Source organism: Thalassophryne amazonica, chromosome 12 (genome assembly GCF_902500255.1).
Source record: "Thalassophryne amazonica chromosome 12, fThaAma1.1, whole genome shotgun sequence".
In the NCBI taxonomy this organism is placed as follows: Eukaryota; Metazoa; Chordata; class Actinopteri; order Batrachoidiformes; family Batrachoididae; genus Thalassophryne; species Thalassophryne amazonica.
The window spans coordinates 10817981-10839488 of NC_047114.1; the positions used below are offsets into that span (position 1 = coordinate 10817981).

General features: G+C 42.4%; 1 protein-coding gene across 1 annotated transcript in view; it reads left to right on the forward strand.

Annotated features, from left to right (window-relative positions):
• kcnq3 (potassium voltage-gated channel, KQT-like subfamily, member 3) overlaps positions 1-17059 on the forward strand; it is a 273404-nt gene extending 256345 nt beyond the window's left edge. The window contains 2 exon segments of the mRNA XM_034183094.1: positions 13766-13853; positions 15873-17059. Of these exon segments, the coding sequence (XP_034038985.1) occupies positions 13766-13853; positions 15873-16580 (796 nt within the window). The 3' untranslated portion in view covers positions 16581-17059.
• The last annotated feature ends 4449 nt before the right edge of the window (positions 17060-21508 follow it).

Below are 21508 nucleotides of genomic sequence, written 5' to 3' on the forward strand. Positions count from 1 at the left end.
CATTGTGTAATAATGCAGTGGATGTTTGTTACATTGATTTTGTTTTATGTTCACATCATCTCTCTTTAAGCCAAATACTTTTCACAGATTCACTGCGTGTTTCTGCTAAAGCCACAAATTTGTGAAGTTGTGTCTACTCTGCATTCTTTTTGCACATTCAGCAAAATTAACCTGTCCTGCAGTCTCAATACCTGCATCAACCATGAGTGGCAGTATAACCACATATCCGAAGATAATGATAAAAATGTCTTTTGGTCCATGTAACCAAACATCATAATCACAAAGGTTCTAATCAGCGGTTTGCACCGTATCATTTTCAGTGATTCATTGACTCTGCCTCTACTGGTGGTTGGCTCTCACTGCGGTATTGTATCACTTCCTGTTCAGGAGCACAGCGGTGTTTTGCTGTATCTGTTAGCTGTTTAATCTGCGCAGTTAGACTGATCTAGTTAACTAGATAACGATTTGTTTCACAGTGTAATCTTCACGTGCCTTAACTAAAGCACTCCCTCTGCTGAATCACCTCTAAATTATTTACACATTATTCACTTTGTATGTTTTTAGGAATCCGCTAGCTTAGCGCAGCTACTAGCTCTTAGCCGGTTTAGCGTGGCGGCTTCTCCTGTCTCTCCCACACTTTTCTGCTCTGGGTGTGAAATGTTTAGTTATTCCTCGGCCTCCTTTAGCAGTAATGGTACTTGTAATAAGTGTAGCTTATTCATAGCTTTGGAGGCCAGGCTGGGCGAATTGGAGACTCGGCTCCGCACCTTGGAAAATCCTACAGCTAGCCAGGCCCCTGTAGTTGGTGCGGACCAAGGTAGCTTAGCCGCCGTTAGCTGTCCCCCAGCAGATCCCGAGCAGCCGGGAAAGCAGGCCGACTGGGTGACTGTGAGGAGGAAGCGTAGTCCTAAACAGAAGCCCCGTGTACACTGCCAACCCGTTCACATTTCTAACCGTTTTTCCCCACTCGGCGACACACCTGCTGAGGAACAAACTCTGGTTATTGGCGACTCTGTTTTGAGAAATGTGAAGTTAGCGACACCAGCAACCATAGTCAGTTGTCTTCCGGGGGCCAGAGCAGGCGACATTGAAGGAAATTTGAAACTGCTGGCTAAGGCTAAGCGTAAATTTGGTAAGATTGTAATTCACGTCGGCAGTAATGACACCTGGTTACGCCAATCGGAGGTCACTAAAATTAACATTGAATCGGTGTGTAACTTTGCAAAAACAATGTCGGACTCTGTAGTTTTCTCTGGGCCCCTCCCCAGTCGGACCGGGAGTGACATGTTTAGCCGCATGTTCTCCTTGAATTGCTGGCTGTCTGAGTGGTGTCCAAAAAATGAGGTGGGCTACATAGATAATTGGCAAAGCTTCTGGGGAAAACCTGGCCGTGTTAGGAGAGATGGCATCCATCCCACTTTGGATGGAGCAGCTCTCATTTCTAGAAATCTGGCCAATTTTATTAAATCCTCCAAACCGTGACTATCCAGGGTTGGAACCAGGAAGCAGTGTTGTAGTCTTACACACCTCTCTGCAGCTTCTCTCCCCCTGCCATCCCCTCATTACCCCATCCCTGTAGAGACGGTGCCTGCTCCCAGACCAACAATAACCAGCAAAAATCTATTTAAGCATAAAAATTCAAAAAGAAAAAATAATATAGCAACTGCACCGCAGACTAAAACAGTTAAATGTGGTCTATTAAACATTAGGTCTCTCTCTTCTAAGTCCCTGTTAGTAAATGATATAATAATTGATCAACATACTGATTTATTCTGCCTTACAGAAACCTGGTTACAGCAGGATGAATATGTTAGTTTAAATGAGTCAACACCCCCGAGTCACACTAACTGCCAGAACGCTCGTAGCACGGGCCGGGGCGGAGGATTAGCAGCAATCTTCCACTCCAGCTTATTAATTAATCAAAAACCCAGACAGAGCTTTAATTCATTTGAAAGCTTGACTCTTAGTCTTGTCCATCCAAATTGGAAGTCTCAAAAACCAGTTTTATTTGTTGTTATCTATCGTCCACCTGGTCATTACTGTGAGTTTCTCTGTGAATTTTCGGACCTTTTGTCTGACTTAGTGCTTAGCTCAGATAAGATAATTATAGTGGGCGATTTTAACATCCACATAGATGCTGAGAATGACAGTCTCAACACTGCATTTAATCTATTGTTAGACTCGATTGGCTTTGCTCAAAATGTAAATGAGTCCACCCACCACTTTAATCATACCTTAGATCTTGTTCTGACTTATGGTATGGAAATTGAAGACTTAACAGTATTCTCTGAAAACCCGCTTCTGTCTGATAATTTCTTAATAACATTTATATTTACTCTGATGGACTACCCAGCAGTGGGGAATAAGTTTCATTACAGTAGAAGTCTTTCAGAAAGCGCTGTAACTAGGTTTAAGGATATGATTCCTTCTTTATGTTCTCCAATGCCATATACCAACACAGGGCAGAGTAGCTACTTAAACTCTGTGAGTGAGATAGATTATCTCGTCAGTAGTTTTACATCCTCATTGAAGACAACTTTGGATGCTGTAGCTCCTCTGAAAAACAGAGCCTTAAATCAGAAGTGCCTGACTCCGTGGTATAACTCACAAACTCGCAGCTTAAATCAATCAATCAATCAATCAATCAATTTTTTTTTATATAGCGCCAAATCACAACAAACAGTTGCCCCAAGGCGCTTTATATTGTAAGGCAAGGCCATACAATAATTATGTAAAACCCCAACGGTCAAAACGACCCCCTGTGAGCAAGCACTTGGCTACAGTGGGAAGGAAAAACTCCCTTTTAACAGGAAGAAACCTCCAGCAGAACCAGGCTCAGGGAGGGGCAGTCTTCTGCTGGGACTGGTTGGGGCTGAGGGAGAAAACCAGGAAAAAGATATGCTGTGGAGGGGAGCAGAGATCGATCACTAGTGATTAAATGCAGAGTGGTGCATACAGAGCAAAAAGAGAAAGAAACAGTGCATCATGGGTCTACGTCTATAGCAGCATAACTAAGGGATGGTTCAGGGTCACCTGATCCAGCCCTAACTATAAGCTTTAGCAAAAAGGAAAGTTTTAAGCCTAATCTTAAAAGTAGAGAGGGTGTCTGTCTCCCTGATACGAATTGGGAGCTGGTTCCACAGGAGAGGAGCCTGAAAGCTGAAGGCTCTGCCTCCCATTCTACTCTTACAAACCCTAGGAACTACAAGTAAGCCTGCAGTCTGAGAGCGAAGCGCTCTATTGGGGTGATATGGTACTACGAGGTCCCTAAGATAAGATGGGACCTGATTATTCAAAACCTTATAAGTAAGAAGAAGAATTTTAAATTCTATTCTAGAATTAACAGGAAGCCAATGAAGAGAGGCCAATATGGGTGAGATATGCTCTCTCCTTCTAGTCCCCGTTAGTACTCTAGCTGCAGCATTTTGAATTAACTGAAGGCTTTTTAGGGAACTTTTAGGACAACCTGATAATAATGAATTACAATAGTCCAGCCTAGAGGAAATAAATGCATGAATTAGTTTTTCAGCATCACTCTGAGACAAGACCTTTCTAATTTTAGAGATATTGCGTAAATGCAAAAAAGCAGTCCTACATATTTGTTTAATATGCGCTTTGAATGACATATCCTGATCAAAAATGACTCCAAGATTTCTCACAGTATTACTAGAGGTCAGGGTAATGCCATCCAGAGTAAGGATCTGGTTAGACACCATGTTTCTAAGATTTGTGGGGCCAAGTACAATAACTTCAGTTTTATCTGAGTTTAAAAGCAGGAAAGTAGAGGTCATCCATGTCTTTATGTCTGTAAGACAATCCTGCAGTTTAGCCAATTGGTGTGTGTCCTCTGGCTTCATGGATAGATAAAGCTGGGTATCATCTGCGTAACAATGAAAATTTAAGCAATACCGTCTAATAATATTGCCTAAGGGAAGCATGTATAAAGTGAATAAAATTGGTCCTAGCACAGAACCTTGTGGAACTCCATAATTAACTTTAGTCTGTGAAGAAGATTCCCCATTTACATGAACAAATTGTAATCTATTAGACAAATATGATTCAAACCACCGCAGTGCAGTGCCTTTAATACCTATGGCATGCTCTAATCTCTGTAATAAAATTTTATGGTCAACAGTATCAAAAGCAGCACTGAGGTCTAACAGAACAAGCACAGAGATGAGTCCACTGTCTGAGGCCATAAGAAGATCATTTGTAACCTTCACTAATGCAGTTTCTGTACTATGATGAATTCTAAAACCTGACTGAAACTCTTCAAATAGACCATTCCTCTGCAGATGATCAGTTAGCTGTTTTACAACTACCCTTTCAAGAATTTTTGAGAGAAAAGGAAGGTTGGAGATTGGCCTATAATTAGCTAAGATAGCTGGGTCAAGTGATGGCTTTTTAAGTAATGGTTTAATTACTGCCACCTTAAAAGCCTGTGGTACATAGCCAACTAACAAAGATACATTGATCATATTAAAGATCGAAGCATTAAATAATGGTAGGGCTTCCTTGAGCAGCCTGGTAGGAATGGGGTCTAATAAACATGTTGATGGTTTGGATGAAGTAACTAATGAAAATAACTCAGACAGAACAATCGGAGAGAAAGAGTCTAACCAACTACCGGCATCACTGAAAGCAGCCAAAGATAACGATCCGTCTTTGGGATGGTTATGAGTAATTTTTTCTCTAATAGTTAAAATTTTGTTAGCAAAGAAAGTCATGAAGTCATTACTAGTTAAAGTTAATGGAATACTCAGCTCAATAGAGCTCTGACTCTTTGTCAGCCTGGCTACAGTGCTGAAAAGAAACCTGGGGTTGTTCTTATTTTCTTCAATTAGTGATGAGTAGAAAGATGTCCTAGCTTTACGGAGGGCTTTTTTATAGAGCAACAGACTCTTTTTCCAGGCTAAGTGAAGAGCTTCTAAATTAGTGAGACGCCATTTCCTCTCCAACTTACGGGTTATCTGCTTTAAGCTACGAGTTTGTGAGTTATACCACAGAGTCAGGCACTTCTGATTTAAAGCTCTCTTTTTCAGAGGAGCTACAGCATCCAAAGTTGTCTTCAATGAGGATGTAAAACTATTGACGAGATATTCTATCTCACTTACAGAGTTTAGGTAACTACTCTGCACTGTGTTGGTATATGGCATTAGAGAACATAAAGAAGGAATCATATCCTTAAACCTAGTTACAGCACTTTCTGAAAGACTTCTAGTGTAATGAAACTTATTCCCCACTGCTGGGTAGTCCATCAGAGTAAATGTAAATGTTATTAAGAAATGATCAGACAGAAGGGAGTTTTCAGGGAATACTGTTAAGTCTTCTATTTCCATACCATAAGTCAGAACAAGATCTAAGATATGATTAAAGTGGTGGGTGGACTCATTTACATTTTGAGCAAAGCCAATAGAGTCTAATAATAGATTAAATGCAGTGTTGAGGCTGTCATTCTCAGCATCTGTGTGGATGTTAAAATCGCCCACTATAATTATCTTATCTGAGCTAAGCACTAAGTCAGACAAAAGGTCTGAAAATTCACAGAGAAACTCACAGTAACGACCAGGTGGACGATAGATAATAACAAATAAAAGTGGTTTTTGGGACTTCCAATTTGGATGGATAAGACTAAGAGTCAAGCTTTCAAATGAATTAAAGCTCTGTCTGGGTTTTTGATTAATTAATAAGCTGGAATGGAAGATTGCTGCTAATCCTCCGCCCCGGCCCGTGCTACGAGCATTCTGACAGTTAGTGTGACTCGGGGGTGTTGACTCATTTAAACTAACATATTCATCCTGCTGTAACCAGGTTTCTGTAAGGCAGAATAAATCAATATGTTGATCAATTATTATATCATTTACCAACAGGGACTTAGAAGAGAGAGACCTAATGTTTAATAGACCACATTTAACTGTTTTAGTCTGTGGTGCAGTTGAAGGTGCTATATTATTTTTTCTTTTTGAATTTTTATGCTTAAATAGATTTTTGCTGGTTATTGGTGGTCTGGGAGCAGGCACCGTCTCTACGGGGATGGGGTAATGAGGGGATGGCAGGGGGAGAGAAGCTGCAGAGAGGTGTGTAAGACTACAACTCTGCTTCCTGGTCCCAACCCTGGATAGTCACGGTTTGGAGGATTTAAGAAAATTGGCCAGATTTCTAGAAATGAGAGCTGCTCCATCCAAAGTGGGATGGATGCCGTCTCTCTTAACAAGACCAGGTTTTCCCCAGAAGCTTTGCCAATTATCTATGAAGCCCACCTCATTTTTTGGACACCACTCAGACAGCCAGCAATTCAAGGAGAACATGCGGCTAAACATGTCACTCCCGGTCCGATTGGGAAGGGCCCAGAGAAAACTACAGAGTCCGACATTGTTTTTGCAAAGTTACACACCAATTTAATGTTAATTTTAGTGACCTCCGATTGGCGTAACCGGGTGTCATTACTGCCGACGTGAATTACAATCTTACCAAATTTACGCTTAGCCTTTGCCAGCAGTTTCAAATTTCCTTCGATGTCGCCTGCTCTGGCCCCCGGAAGACAATTGACTATGGTTGCTGGTGTCGCTAACTTCACATTTCTCAAAACAGAGTCGCCAATAACCAGAGTTTGATCCTCGGCGGGTGTGTCGTCGAGTGGGGAAAAACAATTAGAAATTTGAACGGGTTGGCGGTGTACACGGGGCTTCTGTTTAGGGCTACGCTTCCTCCTCACAGTCACCCAGTCGGCCTGCTTTCCCGGCTGCTCGGGATCTGCCAGAGGGGAACTAACGGCGGGCTAAGCTACCTTGGTCCGCACCGACTACAGGGGCCTGGCTAGCTGTCGAATTTTCCACGGTGCGGAGCCGAGTCTCCAATTCGCCCAGCCTGGGCTCCAAAGCTATGAATAAGCTACACTTATTACATGTACCGTTACTGCTAAAGGAGGCCGAGGAATAACTAAACATTTCACACCCAGAGCAGAAAAGTGCGGGAGAGACAGGAGAAGCCGCCATGCTAAATCGGCTAAGAGCTAGTAGCTGCGCTAAGCTAGCGGATTCCTAAAAACACGCAAAATGAATAATGTGTAAATAATTTAGAGGTGATTCAGCAGAAGGAGTGCTTTAGTTAAGGCACGTGAAGATTACACTGGGAAACAAATCGTAATCTAGATAACTAGATCAATCTAACTGTGCAGATTAAACAGCTAACAGATACAGAAAAACACCGCTGTGCTCCGGAACAGGAAGTGATACAATACCGCTCTCACTGCTCTCACTGTTATCTCTCTTAAAGCAGATAACCCGTAAGTTGGAGAGGAAATGGCGTCTCACTAATTTAGAAGATCTTCACTTATTTGGTTAGACTCTTTCTCTCCGATTGTTCTGTCTGAGTTATTTTCATTAGTTACTTCCTCCAAACCATCAACATGTCTATTAGACCCCATTCCTACCAGGCTGCTTAAGGAAGCCCTATCATTAATTAATGCTTCGATCTTAAATATGATCAATCTATCTTTATTAGTTGGCTATGTACCACATGCTTTTAAGGTGGCAGTAATTAAACCATTACTTAAAAAGCCATCACTTGACCCAGCTATCTTAGCTAATTATAGGCCAATCTCCAACCTTCCTTTTCTATCAAAAATTCTTGAAAGGGTAGTTGGAAAACAGCTAACTGATCATCTGCAGAAGAATGGTCTATTTGAATAGTTTCAGTCAGGTTTTAGAATTCATCATAGTACAGAAACAGCATTAGTGAAGGTTACAAATGATCTTCTTTTGGCCTCTGACAGTGGACTCATCTCTGTGCTTGTCCTGTTAGACCTCAGTGCTGCTTTTGATACTGTTGACCATAAAATTTTATTACAGAGATTAGAGCATGCCATAGGTATTAAAGGCACTGCGCTGCAATGGTTTGAATCATATTTATCTAATAGATTACAATTTGTTCATGTAAATGGGGAATCTTCTTCACAGACTAAGGTTAATTATGGAGTTCCACAAGGTTCTGTGCTAGGACCAATTTTATTCAGTTTATACATGCTTCCCTTAGGCAGTATTATTAGACAGCATTGCTTAAATTTTCATTGTTACGCAGATGATACCCAGCTTTATCTATCCATGAAGCCAGAGCACACACACCAATTAGCTAAACTGCAGGATTGTCTTACAGACATAAAGACATGGATGACCTCTAATTTCCTGCTTTTAAACTCAGATAAAACTGAAGTTATTGTACTTGGCCCCACAAATCTTAGAACCATGGTGTCTAACCAGATCCTTACTCTGGATGGCATTACCCTGACCTCTAGTAATACTGTTAGAAATCTTGGAGTCATTTTTGATCAGGATATGTCCTTCAATGCGCATATTAAGCAAATATGTAGGACTGTTTTTTTTGCATTTGCGCAATATCTCTAAAATTAGAAAGGTCTTGTCTCAGAGTGATGCTGAAAAACTAATTAATGCATTTATTTCCTCTAGGCTGGACTATTGTAATTCATTATTATCAGGTTGTCCTAAAAGTTCCCTGAAAAGCCTTCATTTAATTCAAAATGCTGCAGCTAGAGTACTGACGGGGACTAGAAGGAGAGAGCATATTTCACCCATATTGGCCTCTCTTCATTGGCTTCTTGTTAATTCTAGAATAGAATTTAAAATTCTTCTTATTTATAAGGTTTTGAATAATCAGGTCCCATCTTAACTTAGGGACCTCACAGTACCATATCACCCCAATAGAGTGCTTCGCTCTCAGACTGCAGGCTTACTTGTAGTTCCTAGGGTTTTTAAGAGTAGAATGGGAGGCAGAGCCTTCAGCTTTCAGGCTCCTCTCCTGTGGAACCAGCTCCCAATTCGGATCAGGGAGACAGACACCCTCTTTACTTTTAAGATTAGGCTTAAAACTTTCCTTTTTGCTAAAGCTTATAGTTAGGGCTGGATCAGGTGACCCTGACCATCCCTTAGTTATGCTGCTATAGACTTAGACTGCTGGGGGGTTCCCATGATGCACTGAGTGTTTCTTTCTCTTTTTGCTCTGTATGCACCACTCTGCATTTAATCATTAGTGATTGATCTCTGCTCCCCTCCACAGCATGTCTTTTTCCTGGTTCTCTCCCTCAGCCCCAACCAGTCCCAGCAGAAGACTGCCCCTCCCTGAGCCTGGTTCTGCTGGAGGTTTCTTCCTGTTAAAAGGGAGTTTTTCCTTCCCACTGTCGCCATGTGCTTGCTCACAGGGGGTCGTTTTGACCATTGGGGTTTTTCCGTAATTATTGTATAGCTTTGGCTTACAATATAAAGCACCTTGGGGCAACTGTTTGTTGTGATTTGGTGCTATATAAATAAAATTGATTTGATTTGATTTGAGTGCTATAGCTTTTCTCAATCATATGTTAATTTTGGAGAATGTACACAGAGTGGCTGAAACTAAAGCTGAATCCAGACAATGTGTTGCTGTGGTGTTAACAGCAGTGTTTGTACTCCTCAGTGTTGTATCTCACTGGGCTGCGACAGGTGATGAGTGGTTGGAGACACAAATTTGCAACAAAACATGCAGATTAGCAAAAATTTTCACGTGGAATCACCCTGAAATGATGACACGTTTGCAAATAAAGCGCCCAGTATGGTTGTGGGCTGCTATTATGTTGCTATTATGTGAAAAGAGGCTGTGGAAATACTTCAGACTGTAGCAATGGAAAAGCCTTGTAATTAATAATAAACTAAAATAATAATTAAAAAATAACCTTGCGTGGCTCAGCGGACGAGAAAGAAGAAGGGAAGAGTGGGAAGAGTGAGCATATTTCACCCATATTGGCCTCTCTTCATTGGCTTCCTGTTAATTCTAGAATAGAATTTAAAATTCTTCTTCTTACTTATAAGGTTTTGAATAATCAGGTCCCAGCTTATCTTAGGGACCTCATAGTACCATATCACCCCAATAGAGCGCTTCGCTCTCAGACTGCAGGCTTACTTGTAGTTCCTAGGGTTTTTAAGAGTAGAACGGGAGGCAGAGCCTTCAGCTTTCAGGCTCCTCTCCTGTGGAACCAGCTCCCAATTCGTATCAGGGAGACAGACACCCTCTCTACTTTTAAAATTAGGCTTAAAACTTTCCTTTTTGCTAAAGCTTATAGTTAGGGCTGGATCAGGTGACCCTGAACCATCCCTTAGTTATGCTGCTATAGACTTACACTGCTGGGGGGTTCCCATGATGCACTGAGTGTTTCTTTCTCTTTTTGCTCTGTATGCACCACTCTGCATTTAATCATTAGTGATTGATCTCTGCTCTCTTCCACAGCATGTCTTTTTCCTGATTCTCTCCCCTCAGCCCCAACCAGTCCCAGCAGAAGACTGCCCCTCCCTGAGCCTGGTTCTGCTGGAGGTTTCTTCCTGTTAAAATGGAGTTTTTCCTTCCCACTGTCGCCAAGTGTTTGCTCATAGGGGGTCGTTTTGACCGTTGGGGTTTTTCTGTAATTATTGTATGGCTTTTGCCTTACAATATAAAGCACCTTGGGGCAACTGTTTGTTGTGATTTGGCGCTATATAAATAAAATTGATTTCATTCATTTGATTTGATGTTTTGTATGGATGGCAGTGCACTCGCTGACTTGCAGTCACAGGCCACCTCGATCCACTTTCCTCTCCTCTCTGGAATGAGCGTATATGAGCTTCCAGTGTGTATGATCCTCCACTGGCTGGGCTCCAGGATCCAGTCAAAGCGTTCTTCAACCTGTTAGAACAGCACACTTATCTGTGATGTTCAACATACCATATTTCCTTGTTTGATAGCCCAAGTGTTTATTTTTTTCAAACCGTGTGCAGACCCGATGCCTAAAGGAGGCAGGCTCATGTTCAAGGCCGGCAAATGTTAACAAAATGCGGATCGCTGCCTGCACTGTAATTTATAGGTTTCACACATATCCCTGGGTGTGGCGAACCAAAGACAACCAACCGCTTTACATCTGTCATGTAGCGTCGAGCTAGGTGTTCTCAATATCTTACAAAGGGAAGGTAAGAAATTAATGCAGTGCTAAATCAAGACCATACCAATGCGCCACCTACTGTTGTTCCTCTGCAACTGACACTGCGGCATGCCGTTTCATCTTCAAAGTTTAAAGGTAACACTCCACAGTGGACTTAGAAAAAATTAATTGAAAGCTGTATCTACCTTGCTGTTTTTTTTTTTTTTCGGCAAATGCTTGCAAAGCCTGCACAGCTTGCAGCTTTGTCTCAGTGGTGTAGGAACTGACATCACTCAGAGGAGGACTCGATCCCTCAGGAGCCAAATTACCAGTAAATTGTATGTCAGCACATACACTGGAGCAGGACGATGCCATTTGGACCCACAACTGCTCACACGGATAGTCAGCCAGGCAGAGACGTGTGGCAGCTAACATAAGTGACCCGGTGTCCCGTCAAGATGAGGTGAACGTCGAGATGAGGTGCGTTGCGCTACTGCGCATGCATGTGCATGCGCACATCGCTCTACCCCGGACTTGAAGACGTCACCCGTCGAGATGAGGTGCCTCGCGCAACTGCACATTTGGAGATGATGTAACTCGCTCGACGTGCAACTGCGCATGCACATTTTGTGTTTTTTTTGTTTGTTTGTTTGTTTTTTCCGTCAAAGTTCTTTTTTTTTGTTAATTGTATTCAGTCTATTTATAGCCTAGTAAGTAAAACATTTTCTGTATTTTACGTTAGGAGCATAAATGTATGTATATGTATATTTTGCCTGTCGAAATAAGCTAACTCCAGGTTAAAAATACTTATCGTTTTAAAGTGAGTAGATTTTATACATTACTACGTTCGGATGAACAATTTATACATTTACATGCCCGTCAAAATAAGCACACTTCGTCAAGTAATTTTTTCAGTGCACACATGTGCAGTTACGCGAGGAACCTCATCTCGACGACGCACCTCATCTCGACAGAACGCCGGCCTTTAAACAAGAACGGCACTTTTTAAGGCAGGCCTTTTTTTTTCTGGCGAAGTTTTGACCCAGAAATTAAATGAGGCAGGTCCTTATTTAAGGTCAGGTGTTAAATCAAGGAAATATGGTAGTCACCCTGTAGGAAAGGCAGCTGCGTCTAGTCATTATTGTCCCAGCTCGATCCACTTTCCTCTCCTCTTGGAAATGGCCCATATATGATCCTCTGCTTGCTGGGCTCCGGGATCTGCTCAAAGCATTGGAATGGTCACTTGTCCATGCAGCAGCATGCCACAATGTCCAGCAGCGATCTGGGTGTGTGTGTCTTGATTTACTTTGATTTATTCAGCAATAAGATACATGTACGTAATATAATAAACAATACACTATATATAATTGTCTCCAGGTTACACTGGAATTGCGTCAGGAAGGACATCCGGTGTAAAACCTGTGCCAAATACCAATGCGGATCTGGCTGTATCCGCTGTGGCGACCCCGAACAAAAACGGGAGTAGCCAAACGGACAACAACAGTGTATATATAATTGCAGAGGATAACACAAAAAAGCATTGAACTTATTTCCATTGTGGTCATCAAAAAAGGGGACTAAATCCAGATCCCGTGCCTTGTCATCGTCTTCCGCACAGGTCTTATTCAGCCCTAGAATTACATATATGAAAGCTAGAGGACAGACTCACGCCTTGCCGTGTGCCGGCAAGGAGCCGGGTGTGCCATGACCAAAGAGGGCCAGCAGCTGTGTCTGTCTTGGGTTTTTATTTATTTATTTTTGTTCTTTTTGTTTTCTTTCTGGCTTTCTAGACTCTGCATTCACTCAACACACATGCTGTATTGCACATCCAGTTTACTTTGTGTCCTTTTTGCCCTCTTTGGTAATGGCGGCCATGCCCCCATGTAGGCACAGCAGCATTACATTAGTGGCATAGGGCATGTGCACTCTAGCTTTCATATATGTAATTCTATGTGTTCAGTGTTGTAGCCGGGCCGGCTGCGGAGGCAGTTGGCTAGAAGCTGCTGAATTCGCTTGGCCGTGTTCGCACCGCTTCCAGAAGCGCAGTTCCTCTCCGATCATATAAAAGAGTGTGTTGTCAACCCCTCACAAGTTGTCTCACATGTTCCACACTTTGTGACTCATGGAAACTGAATTTAAAAGGGTTCGAGAGGCCTGTGACAACTCTATGTTCAAAATTCAACCAAAATGATTCATGCAAGGAGAATGCAAAACCCCACACGTTTTGCAAAATTTCAAGAACTCCCTCGTGAATGCCATTCACAATATGTCACAGCCCAGTGGGATACCACCCCAAGGCCTGAACTCTGCAGTGCCATCCTGTGGTGCTTTGATTGAAGAATTCCCTATTTTTCAGAGTACAAATCGTATCTCCCAGAAAAGGCTCTTGAAGAGGATAAAACATGTCACATTGGAGTCACACTCTTTTTTTGTATTATCAGCTCTTGAATTTTGGATTTTGTCATGTGCTTTTTATTATTGGTATTTATTTTGTTTAGTGCTTTGATTCCTAGAAAAGCCCTATATAATTAGTAGTAATGAACAAATGAGTTGTTGGAGTATAAGTCACACCGGAGTCATCGGGCATCCCAAACTAGCAAAAAAATAAAAAAATAAAAAAGTGACTCATAGTCCAGAAAATACAGTAAATTATTCAGCCGAGTCAGTCGTGTTTGTGGATATATTACATCAGTGTGACAAAGTTTTTCTAAAAACATTCTTGTAGATGAACATAACAATAATTATTTATTTCTGGAACATATGATGTGAAATATTGTGTCCTTGTGAAGGATGTTTGCAGGTAAATCTCTGGTTTGTCCTGTGTTCCAGGCATGAGGCTGACCTGGCCAAACCTGCTTCCATGCCAGATGCTGAAGACCAAAGCATGATGGGTAGATTTGTCCGGGTGGAGAGACAGGTGAGATTTCACCATACAGCACCCCACGAAGGCTGAAAGAAGGTTTTCCTGTGTCTGCATAGAAGGAACCAAAAAGGACATGCATTTTTGAAAATGCATGTCATGTTGACACAAACAAAAACAGACATGAGGACAAATTTTATTCAAGTGATTGTTGATTACATCCACAAGATATCTCGTCTATTGTGGCCTCGTGTGTGGGTGTGTGTGTGTGTGTGTATGTGTATGTGTATATGTATATATATATATGTATATGTGTGTGTGTGTGTGTGTGTGTATGTGTATATATATATATATATACATATATATATATATATATATATATATATATATATATATATATATATGTATATGTGTGTGTGTATTTTTTTATAATTTGCCATTTAATTAATAATTAAGATCTATTCTCTTACGTACAATTTGTACATGTTTGATAATGCCCCTCTGTCAATCAATCAAACAATATTTTGCTAGCTTTTACATATGACAGAGGATATTTACACACAAATGAAACTGAGTTTGCAGCTAACTACCAGCCTGTGATGTCACTATGCTAATGTCCGTGAAATGTCTTGTAAAATAGTTCAGAGGTGTTAATAGGTTCCAAAAAAACAGCTTTTTCAGTTTTAGAAGTGTGTGAGTTTTAGAAGTGTGTGAGAAACATGTAAACACATAAAACAAAGCGATTGTGGAGAGACCAGCCACTGACATCCAGTGTTGCCAATTTGGCGACTTTCTCGCTAAATCTGGTGACTTTACATACCCTCTTGACAACTTATTTTCTCAAAAGCGACAAATTTAGCTACTTTTCCTGGCTTCACTTGAGACTTTTCTGGTGTTTGGCGACTCAAAAGGGAAAGCACGTTGATCTAGTCTCTGTTGTCACCGAGCTCAGTCCGCTGCAGAGCACTGAGCGGAGGGATATCTACAATATATATACAATATCTACAATTCTCCGCTTTGTAACGCGCATGTGTGACGCCTCCGTGCGACGCCCACATTGAATGTCAAACCACACTCAGACTCGATCAGCCTACTTACCGCCTTTGCTGCGCTGTGACTAATTAGTCTCCAGCCCTGCCCTTGAGAAGTTATAGCCAATTTTATTGGCAAAATAAATAAACAAACCAAAAATCTCATTTTTTGTAGTTCTAATTATTAAGGTGTTTTTACTTGCTTTTTTCTCTCTTCCACATTTTTTCAATACATTAACAACAAACAAACAAAGGGCAAGGCCACAATAACATTCACAGGTATTATCATTATAAATACAATGCGATAGAAAAAATAAATTGTACAAAAACAAAAGTAAAGGCATTCTTTAAAATTAATTCTCTTCAAAAAAAATTCCTTATAGAGCGTGACAGTTTTATGACATTTGGAAGAGTCTATAAGCTTAATACTGCTTATATATTGTTCAAATTCAGCCAGACGTTTGTGTAAATTCCTTTTCAATACACTACATTTATCAATATGGAGTTTACCAGACAATATTAAAAGGTTGATAATGTATGCAACGGTCTCTCCCACAATGCATCTGTTATGACATCATACTATGTAAATAATATGAAGTCATTTAGCAACTTCTGGCTACTTATAGGACAGCTAATAGCTACTTTTTTACTGAGAAGTTGGCAACATTGCTGACATCACAGTGCCCCCCCAACCACAAACACAGTATTTTTGGCAAAGACCAAAAATTATGCAATTTTTGGGTTACATTTTCCCAGTTAGGAAGTATAGGTTTAGCATTTCTGGCAATTCCTGAGCCAGTTTTCTGTGCTAATTTACTGTCATATTTATCATGAAGTAAACAACCAGACAAGAACCAAAAATGAAGGTCATCCGAGGGGGTGATCACCAGCTAATATATGACATAGCTGTGACATAGTTAGTGAGCTGATGAAATAAAAGTATTTTGGATATGTGAAGTATTTATAGAATGAAAATCATCAGAGAGCTGATTTGTACTCCCTGCACTCTACACGATATACGACAAGTTATGTGTCTCTGTCCCAGGTGGATGACATGGAGAAGAAGTTGGACTTCCTGGTGGACATGCACATCCAACACACGGAACACCTGCAAGTGGATTCTTCTGGCACCGCCCGCATGACCATGGAACCCTGTGACCCTGCAGGTGGTACCGCGATCCGACACCTTTTCTTCAACTACACTGAGGAATTTCCGCACATGTCGCTGCCTGCCGGCTACGGCGGCACTAACAGAGGTGGACGAGGAGAAGGACGAGAGGCGGGACTGCCGGGCTCCGTAGCCGCCGTCCTTCAACCACCACTGCTGTATCGTCAGCAATGCCAACTTCCAGCTGCTGTCCCCACCTACACCGAGCGTCCAACAGTCTTGCCCATCAGTTCCCTTCAGGACTTGCAGGTATTGGGTTGTGGGGAGAGCCTGTCTTTAGGGCCTGGCAGGACCAGAGGGGGGCGTGGGGCTGACTCACCACTTTCCATGTTGTCAGTGAACCATGAAGAGCTGGAGCGCTCGCCCAGCGGCTTTAGCATCTCTGCTGAAAGGGAAGGGGAGGGGTTTTCCACAGGGGCCAAAGTGGCGATTGGAGACCCCGGCTGGATGAGACCCAGACCGAGCTACCTGGCAGAGGGTGAAACAGACACGGACACAGACCCCTTCACGCCGAGCGGGGGAGCCTTGCCGCTGTCCTCCACGGGGGAAGGGTTTGGTGATGCAGTGTGGAACACTCCACCCTGAGAGAAGGCGGGTTCACTTGTATTTGGGCTGAAATCCATGCTTAATTTGAGACCTTAAATCCAACCCATGCCTCTAAACCCAGGTTGGGTCAAAGCCACAGCAGTGGACCGTGTGAAGGACAGGTCGGTGTACACAGCTGTGACGTCATAGACTTCACAGGTTGCTGCCAAACTGGCCAGCCAATAGGCATCCCGACAGAGAGCGATGACATCAAGACTGCGTGGAAAAAAATCATAGTTTGTAAAGTGAACTTTGTACAGCGCACTCTTTGCAAAAATGTATGTCAAAGAAAGCAAACACTAGTCTTCATACTATATTCACCTGAAAGCTTTATCGCTGCAAAGCCAACCGCACTGCATGAGACGCATGTGATTCTTAGTGTAGATGCCGCAAAGGTCGGGTTATCAGGAAATACCCATGAATGGAAATATATAAATGCTATGCCATTTTCTAATCCTTATTTATTTAATTTTTTATATCGACACATTTTCACTGTTTGATTATAATATTTTGTTTGTGCATGGTTTGCATGGCGATGCACAATATTTGGGCTGATTGTCAGAGGGTGGTGCTGGACCCAAAGCCTCATGGTGTATTTCTGTTTGTTGACTGACAAGCAGATTGTTTTTGTTCAACGCTGTTTGTTTACTTGTTAGCACAGTATCACAAAAAACAAAACAAAACATGAAGTGATTTGCTTTAGGACACCTAATGAAAAGATTTTGAGCTAAATGTGGATTCATGTATCATTTTTAATTATCGTATGGTTCTGAATGTAAGACCATGGTTTTTCTCCTGTCAGTACATCTGAGAAAAGGGGTGTCTTATATTCAGGATCTATACCTTTACATATCATATTCATCTACAACAGCAGGTGGCACCAAATGCCCATGAAACTTATACCCACCCCCACAATCAGGACTGAAGCAACTTGCCCCTTGAACTAGTGATACATAATGTAGGCCACAGCATGGCTTATGGTGTCTTCCATTTGTATGCAGAGGTCTGAATTTAGCAGCCCCCCCCCCACCTGGAATGGATCCTAAAGTTGAAATTCCAATTCAGCAACTTGTTCAAACACCACAGTTTACAATCTAAGATGGCTGCTCTAATTATCAACAGTAGTGAAAATTGCCTATTACAGTCTCTATGGCTCATTGTCTTTTTTGTGTCCAATTCAATAAATTTTGCACCGAGTAATATCTTGCTGCTCCCTATGGGCATATTGTGATGGGATTTCTATGCGTTTAAATTCCACATACTGTGTAATTTATCAACTGGTGGAGGTAACATTTGCTAACCTGGTCGATGTTACCAACATTGAGTGGCTACACTGCAGTGCAATCTGAGCAGTAAATTTAAACACTAATGTAACTTGTACATCATCTGTTCTCTTCCTTGAGGTCTCTTTGAGGACCCTGTATTTCTGTTGCACTCTATACTTTAGAATCTTGGAGGCATCCATCCTGTGGTGTTGTGTGTAAAACATTTACCTCAGATGTGCTGTCATCTCCAGTCATGATTGTGGCTTCTGAGGTAAATGGAACACAGCATTTAAAGTTAGGAATGTTGACCAGCAATTGAGAAGCTATGATGCAAACTTTAATGTAATGGTAATAAATGCAGCTGAGTCATCAACCAGCTCTCAAGCAGCCAAGCAGTACAGCATGATAGAGTGTAATATCAGAACATTGTGAGCCCAAAAAGACTAATAGTCCAAAAAATGGCCACATGGCTGAAATAGAGAGACTGCCCATAAAATGTGCTATCATTAGTATTATATTCAAATAAAATAATTTTTTCTATAAAAAAAGTTTTCAGAAAACCTTTTTTTCAAAAGCAGGTCAGGGTTGGCGTATATTCAGAGCAATATGTTAAGAACTAAGAAGCAAGAATTTATACAAATAATAATTTGTATAAATTCTTGCTTGGTTTCTAAGTAGCATGTCCTTTGGCAAAATTGCGCCCACACCTGCACTTCCACCAGCTGAAAAACAGATATTAAGTGTTGGTCGTTGGCAGAGATTTGTCTCTCAGAACGCATTCTAGTTTGTGATACAGAGAAGTACTTTGAGAAGTACTTTGAGAAGCTTACTTGCAAGGGTACTTGCAAGTAAGCTTGCAAGAAGTCCTTTCACCTTTTTTCATACTGCACTTTAAGTTCTTCAAACAGCTGTTTTGTTTGGAACCAAGAACTTCACATCCAGATGTTAGTACTTGACACAAACTTTTTTCCTGCCACAACATGGATCTGTCTTCCCATGCGGATCCAAACACAACCCGAAACACTAAATCACATCAGCTTTACTGACACACAATTCTAGCATATAAACCAGCTTCAACTCTGGAGTTTTATCTGTTACCACTGTACACTGCCCAGAGAAGGTTCTCACCCCCTTAATATAAAATCATCACTTGGACGGTTTTCTTGCGACCGGTCAGGGAATGGACTCATGAACATCTTCTTGGACTTCAGTTCTATCTGTCATTAAGAAATACGAATAGTACAGTACTGCGCGAGACCTTGTAAGAAGGACAGTAGTGAGGGAAGCCACCAACATACGCCTGACGATTCTAAAGCCCGACTCTTACAGAGCGGGGAACACTGACAAATGTAGTGAATTTTTGTTGTCGTCAACAGCTTTCAAACAGTTTTTAGGGTTGAAAACAATATTTCTTGTTGCAAATAAATTTTGAGCATGTTTTTTAGCGAATTAATTCTGCAAATAGTTGCAAACGTTTGTAAACAGTTGTAACACGTGTCGCTGGAAGTTCTTTTTTGGTTCGCAACGACAGTCTGACCCAAACAGTGTACCTTTTCTTCTTTCAGTCTTCTTTTTTTGTCCTTTTTTCCCCTTCTCTTCCACAGCAGGATGTCAGGGATTGGTGATTGTGAGTTTGTTATGTTTGTCTTATGCTTTAGATTGTTTGGTTCTGGTCAGGTTCTGTGGGATTATTTTGTTATCTGTCTTTTTACTTGGGGTTTTCAGTCTCTAATTCTCTTGTCTGTCACTTGGTGCTTGGTGGTGGGCATGTCCCCCTGCCTTTCCACTCCCACAACCTGCATCGTTCCCTCACACCTGTTCCCCATTTGTGGCTCATCACCTTCCTGTATTTAAACCTGTTCTACTTGTTCCTGCCAGAACGTTGTGCTCTTCCAGCCGTGTACATAGTGTTTTTCTCATTATGTTTGCATCTGTGTTTTCATGAACCACCTGCTGGTTTTTTGGACCACCTCTCTGCCTGCTGAACTTGTTACTGTTGCTTTTTTGGACTGACTTTTGTGTACTGAACCCTGCATGTTTTACCAGTAAAACTTTTTAAACAAGTCCAGTCTGAGTCTAGCACTTGTGTCCAGCCATTTCTTATTACAAAGCCTGATAGAACGATCTGGCCTGAAATGGACGCAGGTGGTTCAGACCCATTCCAATCAGCAGTGCGACATCATAGCCAGCAGCTGGCACAACAGGAGGACCGGCTTAGTGAACTTGCTAAACGCCAGGACACGTTCATGTCCTCAGTTAGCTTGCAAAGTGGGCAACTGTTGGACAAATTCAACTCCCAGGCCCGCACCGTTATGCCAACAGTAACCACCGTCTGTGCACTTATGGGTCTGTTTGCAGCCCCGCTGGCACCGGTTTCTAAGACAGTTTTTTTTTTTCGTAATCAACTATCACAACCTGAACGGTTTTCTTGAACTTGTGTCATCAATGTTTCAGTCTGAAAAGACAAAGATAGCATTCATGATCACTCATCTTACCGGCAGGGCAATTGCTTGGGCGACTGCAGAATGGAGCAGGCAAGCGTCATCATGTGAAACTCTCAAATATTTCACAACCGCTTTGCAGCAGGGCGTGAGCCAGGGCGTTCCGTCATGAGGCTGAAGCAGGGTGCTTGCAGGGTGGTGGATTACGCAATAGACTTCCACATTTTAACTGCAAAGAGTGAGTGGAATCCCACAGCTTTAATCAGTGTGCTTTTCAAGGACTCGCTTACCACAATCAGGACCAGCTGATTGCCGTAGACCTTCCGGAGGACCTAGACGAGCTCAATGCGCTAGCCATCAGAGTGGACCACCGGATGTCGGACCGGCCACGGAGGGAATCCCGCTTTTCCAGCCATCGGCCAGCCACTCCACCCACTCATACCATGGCACTAGTCCATTCCTGCACCGTGGAGGAGCGCCGTCAATGCTGTGAGGAAGGCTTGTGTAGACTATACAACTACACCATCACCTCCCCTAAGAGGTGATGGTCTAGTGGTTAAGGGAGCGGGTAAGACAGACTTTACTCCATTCCTCTGCAGCTTACAATATGGCGGCTGATCGTAAAAGGACTCCTGCTCCTATCTTACACTACGGGTCAGAAGGTCTGGCTCTCTACGCGAAACCTGCCTCTGTGAAGGACAACCCAAAAGCTCACCCCCAGGTTCGTTGGTCCCTTCCCTGTGTCTAAAGTCCTTAACCCTGTTTCTGTTCATCCCCACTTTCCAAGGGCCATGCGATTTCACCCCTCTTTCCACGTCAGCCAGAGCAAACTGTGAAGACCAGCCCCGTGTGCCCCCCCTCCGGCCATTCCCCCTCCACCCACCTGGTTTGTGGATGGGGGCCCTGTTTTCTCTGAGTCACTTGCTGGGGTCTTGGCACCGGGGCCGCGGCATGCAATAGCTCATCGACTGGGAGGGCACAATCTTGAGGTGCAGTCTTGGATCCCCTCCTGCTTCATCCTTAACCCTGGCCTTATCTGGGCCTTCCACACAGCTCAACTGGGGGCTCTTGGGCCATCGGGCCGGCCCTTGGAAGGGTTTACCGTCAGGGTTTGAGGATTGTGGGTTGTTATTTTTGTGTTATGCTTTAGATTGTTTGGTTCTGGTCACATTCTGTGGGATCATTTTCTTATCTGTCTTTTGCTTGGGGTTTTCTGTCTCTA